Source organism: Poromitra crassiceps, assembly GCF_964638095.1.
Source record: "Poromitra crassiceps genome assembly, chromosome: 9".
Taxonomy (NCBI): domain Eukaryota; kingdom Metazoa; phylum Chordata; class Actinopteri; order Beryciformes; family Melamphaidae; genus Poromitra; species Poromitra crassiceps.
The window spans coordinates 45,446,847-45,467,733 of record NC_139630.1 but is presented as its reverse complement, the minus strand read 5'-3'; the positions used below and the strand labels follow the sequence as shown (position 1 = coordinate 45,467,733).

The 20,887-nt window shown below is 45.8% G+C and overlaps 1 protein-coding gene across 1 annotated transcript in view; it reads left to right on the top strand.

The window, feature by feature from the left end:
- Positions 1 to 484: 484 nt before the first annotated feature.
- The window catches only part of LOC310782858 (uncharacterized protein), a 28,983-nt gene continuing 8,580 nt past the window's right edge, over positions 485 to 20,887 (top strand). Inside the window, exons 1-13 of the mRNA XM_083643635.1 lie at positions 485 to 605; positions 4,144 to 5,558; positions 6,422 to 9,935; positions 10,282 to 10,461; positions 11,628 to 11,666; positions 12,201 to 12,319; positions 12,790 to 12,946; positions 13,134 to 13,273; positions 15,862 to 15,988; positions 16,283 to 16,318; positions 18,156 to 18,298; positions 18,602 to 18,728; positions 18,945 to 19,090. Coding sequence (XP_083499761.1) covers positions 603 to 605; positions 4,144 to 5,558; positions 6,422 to 9,935; positions 10,282 to 10,461; positions 11,628 to 11,666; positions 12,201 to 12,319; positions 12,790 to 12,946; positions 13,134 to 13,273; positions 15,862 to 15,988; positions 16,283 to 16,318; positions 18,156 to 18,298; positions 18,602 to 18,728; positions 18,945 to 19,090 — 6,146 coding nt within the window. The 5' untranslated portion in view covers positions 485 to 602. The remainder of the gene's footprint in view (positions 606 to 4,143; positions 5,559 to 6,421; positions 9,936 to 10,281; positions 10,462 to 11,627; positions 11,667 to 12,200; positions 12,320 to 12,789; positions 12,947 to 13,133; positions 13,274 to 15,861; positions 15,989 to 16,282; positions 16,319 to 18,155; positions 18,299 to 18,601; positions 18,729 to 18,944; positions 19,091 to 20,887) is intronic.

Genomic DNA, 20,887 nt, shown 5'->3' with positions numbered 1-20,887 from the left:
ATTATCTCAGAGGCGGTTGACGCCCTGCCTATACAATCAATGTAAACCAACAATAAAAATCCTATGTGGGCACTGAACTGTATCCGTGGACTATGTGTGTCTTTCTGTGGATCCTTAACCCTGAAAAAGTGTAAGTTTCCCATGACAAAGCCGACTGTAGGCTACTGTGGCAACCTGTCTTTGTTTTTTGTGTTGGATGGCCTGGAAGCGTTGCACAACAAACCGCCGTGCCTGCAGTGCTGTGTGTGTCACCGCGCTCAAAGCTTCAGGTGGGGTGTGTTTTACCTGGCCCAGCCAGATTCCACCTGTAGGCTGTAATGAGGCTACAGGCTGTAGCCACATTAGAGTGGTAAAAAAAAACCTTCTAAACAACATTTATAATGCGATCTAACAGGCTTACCTCGATACCCTACATTTAGTATTCGTTGAGTCTCATACACTAAATATTCATTAGGCTCTGGAGGCTCCCGTGTCTGAACAGGTTACCTCAGAGAGAGGAGAGGCGGCGGCACAGTGAAAGACTTCACTCTTCTCGGGGCTTTTCGTTGCATTTGACCGATTCTTCCTGGCAGCCAAGAGCGAGGCAGGACCGCGCTGTAATCATGGTAAGATTATCCTCTCTGTTTTCGGCGACGTTTTTGGCAAAGACAATGAGTCTGCTGAGAAAGCGATTATTACAGGTGAATTGCTGTCGAGTCGTATTTGAGGATGGGAGTGCCTGATAGACGGGCGACGGCAGTTGGTTTTGCTTTGATCATGGCATATGATTGCAGTTCGTGTAGAAACCTGTCAAACCATTGTTATCAACTAGGTAAACAACTTTCCATATTAGATTAGAGTGTTTATGAAACTTTAATGATCTCCATGCCCATGGCGACTGTTTTGTATAGGCTATGGAAATAACTAAGGTAGCAATATATAAAATAATCCATTAACAGCTCATAACAGTGTGTTATTGACCAAATACGCTAAGTCCAATAATAGCCTATCATAACTGTTATTAGGCTACTAATTAAGGGACAAATAATGCAGCTATGGCGCCCACTCCAAATATGGAGATAAGGCAATATAGGCATATTCTTTATTCTTATGTGTTTATTTTTAACTTAGCCTACCATTTATTTTCCTGTGTCAAATGGCTATGTAGCCTATTATCAACCCGGGGTTAAATGGTTAATGTTCCTCGATGCAGCAGTGGACGCAGCATGCCAGCATGGAAAGACTGGCTTGAGCTGCCCGCCAAATGAAATAAGGACAAGCAGCAGAGTTGGAAACCAAAATTTAACAGGCTCAAACCATGGCTCAAACCCACACAGGTCGATGCGTCATTTCCCCTGGAAAACTTTCACTGGGACGGACTCAGCCTCTTGCTGCCTTCAAGTACTGAAGCAAATATCGGAATTACGCATATCAACGTTGAGTGCGCATCAGTGCGCTGAAGCCAGCGACTAAGCATGTGTCAATTCATAATCTCTCTATCCCCGTATCTATATCAGTTGCTACACCAAAACTTAAAAACCCGCTTATACAGAGTAATTTAAGATTTTCTGATTTGACAATGTGATAGACCAGGGGTTTTGTCTGAGACCATGGGCAGCCCGCCCTCAGACAAAGCTTGGAAAAAGGTGCCACCCCTTAGTTTAGGCTACTAAATTCTTGGATGCCTAATATACAAAAAGATCTCCTAAACTATTGTATCTCTGAAGCATCTCTTTAACCAAATCACACAGAATATTCTGTGATTTGATAACTTTAGATAGGCTATTTAATGTAATAACTAATGTAAAAAAAATCCATTCACTGAGCCTCCCCTGAAACTGTTTGGAGCCCCCCTGGAGAGGCCTGCCTCCCACTTTGAACTTCTTGGGCTACATTATGGAGCTGTCACGAAACTATCTGGCACATGCACTTAAGCAGTAGGCTATTTTCTCAATCTTTTTAATATGGACCCCTAATTCCCTACACATTATGGCATCATGGCTCCCATTTGATGAGATTTTGTCTCTTGGACCCAAATCTGATCGATAGCCTATGATTTTGTCAAAAATTCCAAGACCTGTAGGTAGAGACAACAGTGAAATATGATCAAAATAGTAAAATAATTGTAAATTATACTTCTAATTCTCTAATTTATTGTAAATTATAATGGTGAAGTTTAAACAAGTCCTCAATATCCCGGGTTCGGCGGGGGAACCACTACACTAGAGGGAACATCCTGAATGGGTAACACTTTACAATAACGTACACAAATACTGTAGTAGTTACTAGTAAACTAATCATTAACTAATAGTTAGTTAATGAGTAGTTAATGTATCATTTGTCATTAGCCAATCACTAGTTAATCATAGTTAATGAGTAGGTAGTCATTAGTTAATTATTAGTTGTTAGTTCTTTAGTAGAGTAGGCTAATTACTCATTAGTTAATGGTTTGTCAATGGTCAGTTTGTGAGTATATAGTTAATTGTTAGTTACACATTACTTAATTATTATCTGTCCATTAGTTACTCTTTTTGTGTACCCTATTGTAAAGTAGTGCATCATACTCAGTAGTTTATGAATACTGAATTATTACTTAATTATTATCTGTCTATTAGTTAGTCTTTTTGTGTACACTATTGTAAAGTGGTGCATCATACTTAGCAGTTCATGAGTACTGAATCATTACCTGTCCATTTGTTACTCTTTTTGTGTACCCTAATATAGGGTGAAAGATATCCTTATCAAATAAACACTTGCTGCAGGTGAGATTTGAACCCTCAGCCCCAAGATTGTTACATTGTAAGTCTGGTTCTCTACCATCTGAGCTAACCAGCCTGTTGCTTGGTAGAGCCATACTATGGATATGTAGAGCCGGAGACCAAGTATTATAGTTTTGAAGGTATATTCTGTGCTTTAAAATACAAGTACTTAGACATAAGTAGTATGTGGCTGAAACATACCTAAGTACTTGGACATGAAGCAGTATTTGGATGGAATATACCTTTAAAACTAAGTATTTGGAGAGAAGGTACTATTTGGGTGGAATATATGTTAAAAACCATAAGTACTTGAACAGAAAGTAGTAATTTCTGGTTGCTCTCCATTTTAATGCTAAAATATACAAGATCAAATTTGGACTCTTTGAGCTGAGGTCTGAGAGTAACCGATGTCCATGTATGTGAGAAAGTGGGACTTTCCTGAACTACCAAGCTGGCCCATCGCCATGTCAACAACTTGTTTATGCCCCCCCCCCCCCCCCCTTATTTATTGCGGGGGGCATGGTTCTCTAAAGGCATAGTCTTCGTTCAGCTCCCACACCAAAAGCACTTGAATACACTGACAAGTGACATCCAAATTGGGAAGAAAGAATTTACGAGGAGCACTTGAAGGCAGCATTTTAGCACCAGGCTGCTCCAGGGGCAGAACTTCAACAGAACGCATATAGCTTCGATTCCATAGTACCGCACCGTGCTTTGTGGATGCTTGCAGGATGCAAGAATGACCGAAAACAATATAGGGTAACATGACATGAGGCATGCATCTCAGTGCAGCTCTGATGCTGTAGGCCTACATTACAAACTGACAGCTGGTTATACGTCGGAGTGGGGCGAAAAGTTTTCTTCTATGTCCAATTGAGGGTGAGTTATTCAACTTTTGGGACCTGTCACTTTCATAAGGGGGACAAAACTTGTTTGGTGATTTGCTGCTCTTTCATCTACTGTTCTTTTCTTTATCTTTTCCCCCCGAAGGAATGATTTTGTTTTTGTTCTATGCTCTAGGTGTTATTGTTTTAAACCAAAAACATGTTCACAACCGCCATAAAGAGTCTGAATGATATGGTATTTTCTACGGTAAGCAGTTATAAGCACTCCTGCACGCCTTTTATGCTGAGAGATGCATGGCTCTACTAAAGGAGCTTTTGTGAACAAGTAGCTACTGTATATTTACCTTGGCTCCTAATCCTGCACTGTGCACTCCCTTCCTTTGTTCCTATTTCCAATATTTACAGTAGCCTAACCATTAGCCTAACACACGTTACTGATACGCTTCAGTTCAATTGAAGAGTGCCTATATTCAATTGAAAAATATGCATGTCTATTAACTGCCGCTATCCATCATGTGAGGAGTTTATAGTGAGTTATTTCTCTGCCTGCATGTCTTCAGTCCCAGAGCCCAGAGGAGCAGCCGAGTCCTGGGGTCCTGGGCCGTATCGGGAGCTGGTTCTCCCCATGGAGGGGAAAGACTCCCCAGGGTCCTCCTGAAAATGCTGAAAATGACTCCCCAACGAGTGACCAGGCTCTCAGGTCAGAGGGAGAAGACGAGACCCTGCCAGTGAGGGAGCAGCAGTGGGAGCAGGAGGAGGAGGAGGAGCAAGGCTACAGCTCCAACCCCAATCAGCTGAGCCAGCAGCTCTCCAGGGACATTTTCTTCCTCTGTGAAGACGAGGACGCCACGCAGTCTGCCCACAGAGACGGCCCTCTTGCAGCCAGCAGTGCGCCAGCAGAGGAGGAGTTTGGAAAGAGGAAAACAGGGCAGGGCAGCGAGAGGGAGAGGGAGGAGAGCAGCAACGGTCCTTCAGCGAGCGGGAATTCCGCCTCAGAGAAGAATGCCAGTCATCTGACACATCTTTCTTCCTCTTCTGAGCAGGGAGCGGTGGGGCACTCCGACCAAGCCCATACCCAGCCGGAGGCTCCGAAACAGGCACAGACAGGCAGGAAGCTCCATGTGTACTTGGAAGAGACCAGCGTGACTCACAGCGAGCAGGACACCTGCACTGCACCGGAAGTGGTCTGCACCAGGGTCAAGGGTCAAAGCCTCCAGGTCATCTCCAAGGCACAGTCATCAAAGAGTGCCGATCCCCTAAAGAGCTCCACTCCAGCAGAGAATAAACGGACGAATCTGAAGCCCACTCTCGGGACGCAGAGTCATTACAGCGCCCTGGTGGGAGTGTCACTGAAATCACGCAAAGACGCAGAGTTAGAGCCGGAAACAGAGGACACAGAGGCAGACAGCATGGGGCGTAAAAACACAGCCAGGAGGAAGTCCAAGAAGAACTCCCAGGGAGCAGGGGGAAGCAGCTCCCAGGAGAGCACGCCTACGCCTACCAAAGCCCAGCCTGTCCCAGAGGGCTTCCCTACATCAGATAATCCGCTGACCGGCCCCCAGGCCAAAAGTCCAGTCACTCAGCTGGCAGAAGCATCCGTAAACCCCTCCCCCAAACACTATACCGCCTCCCAGGCCTCACCTGAGGGAGGGAAGACAGAGACCTCCCCCGCTACCGGAAAGCAGTTGGACGACCCACATGACTCAAACTCAGCCATTGCAGCCACTCTGGTATGTGTGGTGGATGGGAAGGCAAACATGGAGGACGACGATAGCCTCTACAAGGTGGAGAGGAAAACAGAGACACCCGAGTCCAAACGCAGGAGTGTGAAGGTTTCTCGGAGCGAGGTGAAGTTTTATTCAAAGAAGGTCCTGGTGAACGCTGATTCAAGTGCAGAGGAAACCAACCAGGGTTTTGAGTCAGGATTAAAGAAGACCAAAGATGAAGCTAAGCCCACTCCAGAGGTTAATGCAAGGTAAGGCTTTACCTGAAGGTGACTGGTTAAAGAGCGCTGCCTGTGTTTTTTGAATGAAGGAAACAATAAATCATCACTTATTTGTGTATAGCAAAAGTTTTAACCTATCCGTAAGGATCGAAGGTTTAATGCTATAAGTACCTCCAACATTAACTAAAATTGTAAGTTGCCTGTCAAGCTGATGTCTTAGATAAGAACATAGCCAAAACAAGACCATTAACTGCTATGGGAGAGTTATATGTGATAGCAAATTATTGATCGAGTGTTTATTGATTGATTGCTTATGAACTATGGCCCTTCTAAAACATAGTTCACAAAATACATCTTAGAAGGGCCATAGTTCATAAGCAATCAATCAATAAGCACTCAATCAATAATTTGCTATCACAATTCCACACTTTTGCTATCACATATAACATTACATTACATTACATTACGTCATTTGGCAGACGCTTTTATCCAAAGCGACTTACAATAACACATTTTTTGTCAGCAATAGAGCAATCAACTATGGAGCACAGTCTATGACAACTACAACTTCTGAAGGAAGTTGTAGTTCCTTCAGAAGTTGAACAAATTGAGTGAGTCATAACACAAAGTCCAACCATTTAGGCTGCAAGAATGGCACTGTAAAATAAAGTTCAGATAAGATTTTACAAATCACCTACACCCAGAGATTAAACTAGTATCGAGAATGAAGAGGAGGTTATGTTATTTTTTTCTGTGACAATAAGGGCTTATTGCGAAGAATGCTGTACAGCATTAATATATTGGTGAAAATCGACTTTAAATGGTTCAGATTCTACAACATACAGTATAAAGTCTGAAGTGTATCTGCTCACATACATTTCACCTCTTCACAGACTGCAGGATGTGAAGAAAACAGATGAGGAGTCTAAGCCAGTCGTTGGCCGGATTGCAGATAAGATCAGCATTTTTGAGGGTCGGGCAGTGGCGAGTGGCAAGAAGACCTTCCAAATCCCCCGGAGTGCAGATGTCTCCCCTGCCAGGACAGTCACCAAGAGGCTGAAAGCAGAATTTGGCTTTTCAGATCAAAGGTCAAAATCAGCAGAGCGTTGCGACAATGGCAGGTCCAGCTCTGCGTCGCCCGATAGAGAGAAACCCAAGACCGTTAAGGAGCGGGCGAGGAACTTTGCAGAGACGCATAAGCCGGAGGACAGGACGGCACCATCTCAAAAGTCTGCCATGACAGGAATGTCCCAGAAATCCTCCCCTTCCGCAGCAGCACTTGTGTCAAAGCCACAGGAACTGGATCAACTGGATTGCAAGGAGAAGATGCAGACTACAGTCGTGACAGAGATAAGGTATAAACCAGATACGCGAGATACCACTGCTGTTGGGGAGAGCATTCCTGCTCCTGAACAACAAACACAATCCCAAACAAAAGACAAAGAGGCCTCGGAAACAGCAGAGCTGCCTACAAAACCAAACGGTGTTGAAACAGACAGTCCTGTTATAGGGCCTGGTGACGTAGATGATCTGACCAATTCCAAAGGTCCTCAGAGAGCAAGCTCCCGCTCTAAGAGAAGGAAAAGCAGAGAGCCAACCAGCCCCACCAGCCCAAACCGTGAAAATAAACCAGGTCACTGTACTAACAAGCAGGAAGTCGTTGCCAGCAAACAGGAAAAGGTGGCTGATACCGAGGAGACCGCCTCACCCAACAAACAGCTCATTGAGACGGTCACGTTACCATCTGATAAGTGTCTAGGAAGTACTTCAGCAACACAGTCACCCAGTGATACCAGCCAGCAAGCATTTAGAAATGCATTAGAGGTATCAGACAAACAGAACAAAACATTAGATTCTTCACTTAAAATGGACAAAATTGACAAACCAGTTAAGGGAAAGGGGGATCTGACTGAACCATCTGTCAACACAGTTGACAAACCTGATACTGCTGTTTGCAGCAGTGGAACAAAGAAGCCTATTGACAAGGAACCCGTTGTTTCACCCCAAGAGGAGGAGATAGCTGGGGGACACAGCCTCTCATTTGCAGAGGAGAGGGAAAACTCTGAGGACAGTAGTGGGTCATCAGACTCCCCCCCTTTACCTGTGACATACAAAAAACATCTTATTGAGAAGACTCCTGTGGTGCAAGAGTCACCTGTTGAATACCCCAAATTAGATAATCAAGCTGAAACAAAAGATAAAGCACATGTAAAACAGTCCAATAAAAAAGACATGGGGCAACCAAAACAGAAAGACACTGAAATAATAAATCACACCGAGAACAAAGACATAGAGAAAGTGGCGCAGTCGGAAAAGAGAGACACTGAAGATATACATGAGATTGAGAACAAAGAGAAAGTACAACAGCTTATGCCTTTGGATAAAAATACAACAAAGGGCACGGCTTCAGCCGGTGGACAGGACATCCCAGAGTCATGCAAGGCTGCAGCTGACAGAAAAGAGGAACCACCAAAGCATGTTGAAGACATAGCAAAAGCCGAGTCCAAACCACCAGAACCAGTCTCAGAGAAGACCGTTGGCTCAGCCTGGCCCGCTGAGACACAGCCTGTCAGTGAGATGGTGACTGCACATCCACATAAAGCTGTTTGTGCAGTCACCCAGGCTAACAAGGCTGCGAGTGCGGCCGACAGTGATGAAGGGCCTGTGGAGCCTCCTATGGCAGAGACAGCTTCAAATGTGCCCGCGTCGCAAACAAAGTGTGCAGAAAGCCCTGGAACACAAACACAAACACAGCCAGCCGTGACTCCAGCACAGCCACAGTCTAATTCTGTACGTGTGGAAAAAACAGAGAAATGCACTGATGACTCACAGGCACATGGAGCTATTGATGTTGCGCAAGAGTTTTCCAATTCAGAGCTGACGGCTAGCGCAGCTACAGCAGCAGAGGAGGCGACTGCGTCTGTGAAAGCAGCGAATGAGACTCCGACACTGACAGCTGTAGTTCCCACACAGACTGGCAAAATGGCCGAGAAAGAATCATCTGTTAAGGAACCTATTGCTATTTCTGTTCCTAAATCTGTGAGCAGTGAGGGAGCCGGCAAATATTCAGCTATCGAGTCAGAAGTCAAAAGCTCAACAGATGTAGTGAAAGTGTCTTCATCTTCTTCGCAGTGTGAGGAGTCCAAAAAGACACCAGCGATACCTGTAAATGATAGTAGTTTAGACAAGGGCACAGTGAAAACAATACAGAGCTCATCTGCTAACGGCCCTACTGTTACTAACACCGCAGTTACTGTGGAAAGAAAGGCAACTGATAAAACGCGAGTTTTTGTCGTGAATGAACCTTCGCCTGTTGTTAATGGTGACCTCAGCCCACCCCGACAACCCCACACAGTCAATAATAAACCAGAGAGTTCAGCTCAAGCTACAAAAGCAGCCACTTCAAAAGAGGCCACTAAACTGAGCCCAGGCTCTTCCCAACGTTCATCCCTGAAGAAGCTCTGTTTGCCCCGGGGACTGAGCGAAGGAGATCCCTCAAAACAGCGGGATGCCCCCTCCAGTTGGCTGGATGTGGATTTCCCCAAAAAGAAGCTCAAAATCCCAGAGCCCAAACTAGTCTCTTGTGGAAGTGAGAGCAACCTCCTGGACACGTCTGGTGACCTAGATGATGATGACTTTGTTGAGAAAATCCAGAAGCTTTGCGCTCCCTTCTCCCTCCCGCCGCGTAAGCACAACTACCTTCGGACACCCCAGCCCCTGTTCGCCATGCCCGCCATCAGGGAGGACCGCTTCGAGAAGACCTTCGACCCCGAGGAGTTCCAGTTCGGCTTGAGGAAGAAGACACAATACAGCATAGAAACGAGCGGTGGTATCTTAGCCAAGCTCCAAAGCACAGAGACTAAAGCTAGCCTGAAGCCTGCCAGGGCCAGTTTGGCAGACAGGAGCATTCTGCTTCATAGCCTGGACGTTCGTGGCCGGCTTAGGGAAAAGAGCACAGTCGAGGAGGAGGAGGAGGATGCGGAAGAGCCAGAGAAGAAGAAAGATGAGCAGATCAAGGTCAAGTCTCGCTTGGAGGGGAGCTGTGTCCTCAGCGGCCTCTCCAGCCTCAGGGGGAAGAGGAGCGGAGTTCAAGCCCAGGCAGACCGCACCAACTCTGGGGACCTGTCGCCGAGCGAAGCCCCCCAGTCGAGCCCCCCGCCGGCATCCCAGCCACTCCTGCCAAGCCCCAATCTCGTGGCTCCTTTCAGTGATGCGTTGGCCAAGCAGAGCCCTGCCCCGAGCGGCAGAGCCGGAGCCCAGGCTGTGGAGGCTGTGGTCGGTGACTCAGGGCCTCCACTTCCCTCCTTTAACGACATCAAGCTGCCGGACTATTTAGAGAAGTACCTCCCGAGAGAGCTAGCAAAAGCAGAGCGGAGCACACACGAACAGGAGCAACTCAACACAGAGGTTAGTCGAATCAAGCATTATTGTCACCAGCTAAAAATGGCGTGAACGTTGAAGTTACCTTCACAACATACAGATTAGCATGCATTCACAACACAACAGGTAAAATATGTCTCACACGTGCAAACAAGTAGTGGAAGTTAAGCAAAGCTGCAGTGTAACTTAAAATGATGTGAATGCATGCATCCAGTGAAGGAAATAAGATTTGCATAGAACCTAGTCATCTTTACTGTGCTGTAACACATTTCACTATGTCAATAAATGGTAATTTATTCAATACATTATATGAGTAGAGAATCACGTCTAACTGCTTTATTCCTTATCTGATGGATTATTTCTTATGCATCAGATGAGTGGAAGGATGACAAAGCCAGTCCCAGAAGGAGGAGCAGCCCTGGATGTGAAGCCAGGCCTCCTGCTTCCGGATGGTGCTCCTCCCCGCCTCCCTGGGGTTCCTCCAGCCACGCACCCCACACTGACCGAGCTCCACCAGCCTCTGGCTCACCCACAGGCCAGGCCTACTAACAATGTAAGTGTTGCAAAAGCACAGGGCATTTGACTGCTGAGCAACACAAATACAGACTGTACTTCTCTTTGAAGCACAGGTGTGTATATGGGTGGACTCTCTGGCACATGTGCTTGGTCACTAATGATTTATATCCTTTAATGTCTTTAAAATGGTACTAGGAAAGTTTTTTTTATGTAGAAAGTAAATCAGCCTACATCACTGCAATGGAGAAGACTGTCCCACCTGTTTGTAATTGAGACCTTGTAGATTCGACCTATTTACCCAATAAATGCTGGTGTCAGGTGTGGTGGTCACTAGCTATTTATTTATGTCGATGGTCACTAGCAGGACATCTTCTTCGTTTACACCAGGGGGTCAAACTCACTCACTGGCCACATGCGACCCAATTTGGTGTCAAGCGGGCCAGACAAAGAAAACCATTGCATAATAATCTATAAATAACAACACCTCAAAATTGTCCAGTTTCTTTTAGTGTGTAGGTACATGTAGATAACATTCACAGTGAATGGACCATCCATTTAGACATGATGAACAGCCTGAGATGTCTTACCTTTTTCCACATTCCATAAAACAATTGGAGGTGGAGATGTTTAGGCTACTGCTCAAAACTGATAGCAAGGATAATGGCAATAGGTTATCTCAGCTACCATACTGTAGGCATAAATTTCATTCATTAGTGCTATTTTAGTGGGCTGGATTGGACCCTTTGGCAGGCCGGTTCTGGTACGTGTATGTTTGTACGTTTACACCAATGATAGATCTTTGGCCTCTCTAGTCTGTTTGGTATCTTTTGTGTATAAAGCCATCACAGATTGGCTCCATTGGTCACATGATTACAGGGTACTAAAGGGCAGATTTTTCAAACACCTCTCATTGCCATTTGGAGCTTCCAACAAAACTGCACTAGACAGCTAGTGCAGCGATAACAAGCTGGAACGCATATGTGTCAAAGACAAAAAAAAAAAAAAAAGCTTAACAGTAGCTAATAGATCAATACAATTATAACACAGTGTAGCCCACAGGGATGCATTGTGTCCCCACAGGAAAGCAACATAAATGAGTAATTAAACAGAAAGAAGACAATCAATAACAACACAACTTTGTGAATGCTTGCCATGCTCAGCAATCTCCAGTGCCATGATCATCTGTGTTTGTTGCTTTTGCAGATAAGAGTTACCAAAGGATTTCACAGGCGCCCTGGAAAGGTGAGTAGGCAACCCTCCCTCTGTACACATAGAAGAGAGACGTAGAAGTAGAAGACATAGAAGTGTGGGGAGGGGGGTGGGGGCAATGAGAGAGGAATCTGGATGGAAATGTCATTGTTCTGTGAAAACATCTGCTTTCTATATTTTTCTTCTAGGGGGTAAACAGAGTTTTGAAAAAATAAAATCAAAATACCAATACAAGTGCTCAGCTGGATGTGATTACTCATGGGATTCAGTGCCAGTGCATTGCAAAAGCTTGTGGGAGAGCGCTGCACTGCATTGTGGGTTGAAAGAGACTGCTCAAAAAGACATTTCCTTTGTGCTCAACATGGTGTCTGTACTGTCTGCGCCTGCATGCTGGATTTATAGATGAAATGTAGTGCAGAACATAAATAAAGGAATCTATCATGCTGCCGACGCCTCCTTAGAAAGCTCAGCGAATGGGACAAGCTTGTAAAGCTCTTTCCCAGTGATTATTTCCTCCTCCTGTTAACGTCTCAAGTTGACATTGACCTTGGTGTCTCCTCCATACAGATGGTGCTGTTCCAGAGTGCTCAGTTGGGTGGCCAGACGTATGAGATCTACAGGGACATGGCAGATGCCACCTCTCTCCAGCTCTCCCCTCTCATATCCGTGAGGGTGGTCAGAGGATGGTAAGTGGCGATATTTGATGGGTTTTGGGACGATAGCGCCTTTTGAGCCTGCTGGAGGTGACGCGGCCCTAATTCGATGAAACATCTGAGCGTTGCACACTTGGTAACCTCAATGATACACCCACTCACACCCTTTTTTCCTCTAACATCAAAGCTGGATGCGTCTACATACATTGGGTGCTCTCCCAAAAGTAGCACGAGGGATTGTTACATTGCGTATTTGGTTCACGAGTTTAATCTCTATCCTAAAGGTATTACAGTGGGTTTAATTCACAAACGTTTTCTTAAAGTGTTCTGATGACTATGTTTTATACATGTTTATGAATTAATGACCCAGATTGTCTCTTGCTTAGTTGAGATTTGACTGCCGCATCACAGCTTTTGCACTCGCAGGTGTTCATCAGCCCTGTGACGTTTCTATGTTTTCCAGAAGCTTCCCAATGTTTTTTTGTTTTTTGTTTTCCCTGCAGTTGGGTGCTTTATGAGAAGCCTGACTTCGAGGGACGTTCCATCGCTCTGGAGGAGGGCTGTATAGAATTGACGAACGTGTGGGCGGAGTCTGGGCCGGAGACGCAGCAGCACATCGACCCACCGATGCTGATCGGCTCCATTCGACTGGTTGTCTGGGTTAGTTTTCGGACCTATACCCTCACCTCATCTGGCCTTCAATATTTCAATATGGCCAGCATCACCTCATGGCCTGCTAAGACGCTGCTGATGTTTGCTTGATTCTATGTGGCGGAGGCATTTTCCACCCTTATTTGTCTTCATCACTGCTAATTCCTGTGTGTGTGTGTTTTCTCCGTCTTTCTAGGACTACAGCCTTCCACATATTGACCTGTTTACTGATCCAGAGGGCCACGGCAGGGTAACACCATACCATGACGACAACATAGAGACCGGCTCGTTCGGGATCCCACAGAACACTGGTTCCATCAAAGTCCACTCTGGCGTGTAAGTATGACCATTTCAGCAAACATGCCAACCATGTGGTATCCTAACTGTGCTGGATGAGACTGCTAGCAAGGGAGACACCTGGAGATGAGGTCTGATTTGAGAAGCATTACATTTACATTTACATTACGTCATTTGGCAGACGCTTTTATCCAAAGCGACTTACAATAACACACTTTTTTTCAGCAATAGAGCAATCAACTATGGAGCACAGTCTATGACAACTACAAATCCTGAAGGAACAGTGGTACGAGTTTTAGTTTAGGATTTTTTTTTTTTTTAAGAAAGAGAGAGAAAGAAGTTAGATCAGGAAGGGCCCAGGTGGAGCCTGAAAAGGTGAGTCTTTAGTCTTTTCCAAAAGATCGGCAGTGATTCAGCAGTCCTGACCGAAGGTGGCAGCTCGTTCCACCATTGGGGTGCCAGGGAGGAGAAGAGTCGAGATCGGGATGAGCGACTTTTGAGCGCCCGTAGCGAAGGAGGAGCGAGGCGCCCTGCACTGGTGGAGGAGCGAAGGGAGCGGTGAGAGGTTTGGAACCTGACCATAGATTGCAGGTACAGGGGAGCTGACTGGTGTACTGCCCTGTAGGCCAGTACCAGTGTCTTGAATTTGATGCGAGCTGAGATGGGAAGCCAGTGGAGGTCCCGGAAGAGGGGAGTGACATGAGAGAATTTGGGTTGGTTGAATACCAGACGGGCTGCAGCGTTCTGAATGAGCTGAAGCAGTCGGATGTCGGTGGCAGGTACTGTAGGCCAGCCAGGAGCACGTTGCAGTAGTCCAGGCGAGAAGCAGGAGTCGAGGAAAGCAGAAGTCGTGTCTGAGAGTTTTTCATAGCCGCACAATCCCACAGCTGTAAGCAATGAGACGAGCCCCGTCTCTCCTGGCTGGAGTGGTGCACTACTAGACAAACCCAGAGAGCTAGAAGCAGGCAATGTTGAGCTGTCTCTTATTGGGATATTCTTTTTGTTTGACTTTGGCATGAGCTGGCAGTCAAGAGGAGAGGCTGGGCTGCCAGATAATCATTACCTGAGTGTTTATCCCTCCCTTTGGGTTCACTCTCACTCATTTGCCTGCTTAGGAATGTCCTTCCTGCTCGTGCATGTTAGACGGGAGTGAGAGCGGGGGGGTCGAGGGGGACTTGGAAGGTGGGACGGAGAGGTGGAGACTGAGGTAGAAATGGACAAAGGTGGGGAGAGACTTTGGCAAAGCGGAGTGTGTTTTTTCTCCCATGTGAGGTATTCAGGACATGCCCTGCCCCTGAAGAAAGTTATCGGCATAGAGCTTTTCCCACAGCGCCGGCAAGCTCGTTTTGTTGGTTTACATTGGCACCTTGGCTAGAAACATGCCAGGAATCATTTCAGCATTTCTAAACATCTCCCCCTGACTACCTTTAAACATCTCCCCCTGACTACCTTTCCAATCATGAAATTAAAGTTAATTACTGTCAGATGTCAGCGCAGTATCCACTATCCAGCAAACCATCTCTGATCACCCACGAACCGTTCTGCCTCAGCAGCTCCTCTTGCAGTATTTGCACAGAGACATCTGTGGTCTGTCTAAGTCTGTTGTAGCAGATGTATTTTTGGGTTTAACTAATCAAACCTGTACTCAGCTCAACAGAGCTCACTCGAGTATACTGAGCGTTATGAACTTTTTATGAAACTATTTTTCGCCAGAAGTGCTGATCTGGTTATAATTCTGTTCCTGCTGGAGGCATTGTGCGATCTTGGCAGCACAGAGGGTAAAGCTGGGCTCTGGGGCTGCCAGGGCGAGGGGATCTGATGCCCGGCGTGAATACATTTATTGTACAGAGAAGTACTTTGGACACAAGTGTGGACAACTGGAATACAGTATATTGTAAAATGGATAGTGCTGGTCCTCATCCCACTTGAAGACATTGTGAAATACTCGATAAACACACACCTGTGACTGTGACCACATAGTAGTTCATTAGGGATGGGTTGATATATTTGGATTCAATATATGCAGTAGTGAACACGAATGAGACGGCTTGACCGTCACAATATCACAAGGTCTCCATCTAAATTATATTATTTCCATGTTGTAATGACATTTAAAAATTGTTCTTGTGTCATTGCTAGAAATAATTATGGCCCAGAAGAAAATCAGCACACATAACATGTATGTGTGGTATGGTATAGCAACCAATATACCAGACATAACATATACAGAATACCACTATACAGTATACTATACTATACTATACTATACTATACGCAACTACACTATATGCAACTATTCAAGGATTTTATTGCTAGGCTATTAGTAGCAGTGGGGGAAAATATATCTTGAGTTTACTATTTGTGTTCTTTTTGTTATGACAGTGGTATTACAGCTGGTGGTTTTAAATGCTAAAAACCACTCAAGGCCATGACTCAGTTACTGTAGACCTGCTATGTGCAGTAAGGTTGAAGTAGCCTGGGTAAACCCAGCCTCCACATGACCTCTATGTACTATCAGTCACACTTACGTTACAGGCATAATCACGTCACGCTGAACGCTGGGTTCACCCAGGCTAAGGTCGGAGGTGAAGCGGCCTTGTGGATTTTAACCCTTCATTTTGTTGCAGCTGGCTGGTGTTCAGTGACCCGGGGTACCAGGGCATGCTGGCCGTGCTGGAGCAGGGGGAGTATCCTTTGCCTGAGACCTGGGGCTTCCCTTCACCCTTCATAGGCTCTCTCAGACCCCTCAAAATGGTGAGTAATGGGACAGTCCATCCACGAATGCATTATTTATTTATTTTTACTGACCCCCCCCGGCTGCATCAGTGTACAATAGCTACTCTCATGAATATTCTATTTCCTAATTAACTTTCCATTTAAAAAGTAATTAAACATTGTTACTTTCCATTGTGAATGTATTGTCTGTCTGCCACTCGGCCTCATTATCTTTCAGAAAATATGACTATTTGCTGACCGTCTTTCTTTGATGCCCATGTACATTTAGTGATGGCTGCAGGATGTTTGTTGATGCTAATGTTTCTGTTGCAGGGTGGCTTTAAAGTGGAGAATCCTAATGAAGTCAAGGTATGTTTGGTCTATTGTTGAACCTTTCCATCTTGAATAACTCTATGGGTAAACGCATCACTATATGATCAAGTAATGTGTATTACTGGAAATCAGAAAACAAGCAACTAATTCACTGTCATTATTGTGCCTGCTCTTATAGGGAAAATGCACCCTATAACAAATGTCATGTATATATACAGTATGTATGTTGAAATATTTCCAGCTATGGAAATAGCAGGGGGGAAATTTTCTAGACAAAAAATCCAACATTGTCGGTCTCAGAATCAAAGAGCATCTGTCTAGACTCAATACAATCATACGTGGCCAAATCCATCTTAGAAGAGGCAGAAGCAAACACTTCATCCAGCATAACTCCTGGAAAGCTTGCCTTGAACACCACTGTTACGGCCCTAAACTGATTGTATCTATAACTGAGGGTGGATTTTTTTTTATATTAACTCATTGAGTGCCAGCCACTTTTGGAGAACGGACGCTCCCAGTGCCAGAGTTTTCAGAGCGTTTTCAGTGATTTCTCGAGGCCCACAGAATATTGTGTGATATTACTATGTAAACACCGAACACGCAAAAAGAACAAGGAGACTCTATTGTATCATCAGCAAAAAAAAGTTTATTGATACCATTTTCCGTTCTTTAGTTATGAGCCGGAGAAGATAGGTTGTTTTCAGCGTTTTCAGGCATTTCAAATTATAAGCTGAGATATTCAGCCTTTTGTGAAATGCAGCATTTCAAGCACATTCACTGACTCTAGATACGGTAATATTTTCTGATGTAGTGATGTGGTGTAGTTGTGTCCTGCCCTGCGTGCCCCACCCCCCCTCCCCCCCCTCAGCTGAAAACTCCTCCCCACACTAGTAACACACAGCCTCGCACCAAGCGTCTAGGAAGCCTGGGAAGCGCCGCCTCCCAGGCAGCGCAACATGGAGAAGCCACACGCGGACTGCAGTGAAAGGTTTGGCTTTTCAGTGTCGCGCTGCTGCTTTTCTAGCGGCTAATCATGTGGAGAAACTATGCTGACAGACAGACAGAGGCAGAAGGACTCAGTTGTGTGCGCGGATTGACTGTGTTCGCACGCACCGTCAGTTGCAGCCAGAACAATCTACATGGCTCTGGACTGCAGCATGAGCGGGTTCTCTTTCATCAAGGCTATTTCAGGCTGTGTATTCCTGACATTTCTGTAATCTGGAGAGCACTGTCGCCACCTAAGGGTTCTGTAAAATAGGTTATAGACCTCCAATAGCTACTATAGTTGTACAGGAGCTGCGGAAGGCTTTGATCGACGTCCCACCGTCAAAAAACGCATTGGACGTCGAAGGACGTCCGTGGCACTCTACGTCACTATTTAATTGGACGTCGAAGGACGTCCATGGCACTCAATGAGTTAAGGTCATAACTCATTATTGATTCTTAACCTGAAAATGTCATTTGCAAAATGCTTTATGTCCATTGTAAAGTCATTACTCAAACTTCTTTCAAATATAGATTTCGTCTGAAAGAAGTGTTACTGTCTGACCTTTAAAACTTAAGGCTCACAGGCTGAAACGCATCTGTTCTTTGTACTGCTGCTGCTGTGCCGATTAAAATTCTTTTGGAAACTTTACCTGTGAGTGCCTGCCAGTTCCATTAGACTTTTTGACCTTTAAAACTTACCAGGATATGTTTTAAACTCACGAGCTGCAATTGTTGTTTTCTTAGATCTCACCTTAAAAGGAACGAATAAATCAAAAGATCAAGATTGCGGGCAAGCACAGAACATAATTGGCACACTAAACAAGAATGATTTTATATTCACACAACATATTTCAATGATGCATTTTTGTTTCCGTTCCGTGCCCAGGCTGTGGTTTATGAGAAGGCCGGTTTTGAGGGTTCGTGTTTGGAAATCGACGGTGACGTTTTCTGCTTCGGCGAAGGAGACTGCGCTGCAGATGGAGCAAACAAACTGACGTCTGTCGGCTCTTTAAAGATCATCGGAGGACTGTGAGTTTTTACTGTTCTTCCGTGTCGTATTGTAAGTCTATTTCGCTCGCACTGGATCAGAAACTTTAGGTCATGACTTGTCGACTGCAGAGCCCGGGAAATTACAAGGTTTATGCTCAATCTGCTGCCAGATGGTGATTTTGAGGTTATGTAATGCAGTCATGATGACTACGGTAGTTGTTTCTTACCTAACAATGTCCTTGTCCTCACATACATGCAGAGCCGTCCAAACAATGGAGTCACGTGACTAAACATCTCTAGCTTTGAAATAAATGTAATTATTAATCACTGTGTCTGTCCCAGCTGGGTGGGCTACAGCCAGCCAGGGTTTGAAGGCCAGCAGCACGTCCTGGAGGAGGGAGAGTACCTGGACTGGAAGGAGTGGGTAGGAGGCTCCCAGCTGCTTCTGTCACTGCGACCCATAGTATCTGTAAGTGTCCCCCTGAAAAATGAATGAATAAAATGAGTAAAGACAATTATATTTAATTGGACAAGGGAGGAACTTGTCATATCAATTGGGGACCACTCCAAACCGATGATACATCTAGTCCTAGTGTAAACTGGTTCTGCCGGTGCTTGGAATGCACAGTGTCACATAGCCCGCGGCGATGGTCATCGCATTGGTATGCTTTCACTCCCGCTGCAGGATTTCCTGGCTCCACACCTCAAGATGTTCAGCGACGTTGACTTTGGCACGCTGGGACTCAACATTGACCTGTCAGTCCCTGTGGCCAACGTCGAGGACACTGGCTACGAGCAGATGACACAGTCCCTCGACGTCATCGGGGGCATGTAAGTGACCAGTCTTAACGCTTACTCCCTCTGGCCTTCCCCACCGTGTGTGCAGTAATGGGACATAACAGGTTAGGTGGCGCATAACATAACCATTTCCCCAGCTGAAGCAATTTAGATCATATCGGTGCTTATTTGCATGGCTATGCTGTCTCTCCCCTCCCACATACCTAAGGCATGTTCGAGTACACCTGTTTGTTCACCCTCCTCTGTTTTGTGGCTCCTACTTGACGACTCGACGTTGCGTTGAGATGCATTCCTGCGCTCGACCCTTTCATTAGTTAAGGTTGTCGTTCAGGTGAATTCTGCTGTTGATCTTCTGGCCTCTGCAGCTCCGCTGTGGAGACATAGGTAGGGCTGGCTGTAGGGCTGGCTGCGTGGTTGCCGGCCGCGCCCATGTCGGCAGGTCGAGACAGATAACCTATTTTCTCTAATGTTTCTCTGATGTTGGCCACGCCCATGTGAGTAGAAGGTTAGGTGGCCGACTTGTCTTCTCACACCTTGTTCCAGTGGGAGTAAAGGTGGAGTCAGTGTAGGGTGTGGAAGTGATCAGTCACAGCTGCCAAAGAATGCCATGACATTTGGATGGGCTCTCTTGTGAAGGCCTTTGTCTGTTGTGATCCCAGAGGGAGAGTGGAAAATGTACCACGGGGCAATTTGGTCGACAATTTGCGCCGCCTAGCTGTTTCTGTTTTTCTTCATTCTCATCACAATGAGCAATTACATGTTGTTGTTGTTGTTGTTGTTGTTGTTGTTTTTGTTTGTCTGTAGCGGGAATCTAATTCTCCCTACATTTTATTCAGCTGAAATAATGGCAAAGTAATTAAAAACCGCAAAAAGCAAATCTGAACAAAGGAAGGCAAATGTTTACAGATGCTCCTTGCGCATGTGAGAAACTCACAAGATGATGAACAGCCCCGGCTTCAGGAGGCTCTAGCAGTCTTGCAGGGTTTCGTGCTGATCACTGTGCCACTAGCCTGTTATTAGCCTGCGCAGCCTCGCCCTTGTCGTGCTGTTGCGCGCCCACCCCGCCCCCGCCCCCCCCCCCCCCCCCCCCCCTGAGCCTCGGATTGGCTCGGCGTGTTGATTCAGCGCTGCAGATAGAGACATGCTTGTCGTCTCACACGTGAGCAGACACATCAGCTTACGACCGCACGCACACACGCCCGCACACACATGCCCGCAAATGCAAACATAGCCTCTGTCTGTCTGTCTGTTTGCCTGCCTTTCTTTCGAGCAGAAACGCCCTAAAAAAACCCAATCAAATCGTCTATCCCAGGAATAACACCCGCCCCCACCCCCAACACACACACACACACACACTGGTCATGCCACATTCCCCATCACAGTACATACAGGACATAGCTAGTGAACCACTGTCATGTGGGAGACGGGCCTCAACCTGGAGACTGACCAAGACTCCTGAAAATGTTGGCTGTAATTGAGCAATACACATCGGTTCTGCCTCATAGTATGAATTCCTGTGGCGTTTTGTGTGTGTGTGTGTGTGTGTGTGTGTGTGTGTGTGTGTGTGTGTGTGAAGGCAAACATGGCTGCCCAAAGCCATCTCATCTCACTATGGCTGCATTCCGATCTGCTAGTAGCTTCCCTTCAAAGTAGACTGCACAGGGTATTCAGCCATGTTAAATTATATGGCTGAATACCCTGTGCAGTCCACTTATACTGTAGAAGGGAACTACTAGCTGATTGGAACGCAGCCTATGTAAACATGAGATGAAAGAGGTCAAAGGTCAACACATCTAAAATGTCAGTGTTAAATAAAATGGCAGCTTTGGC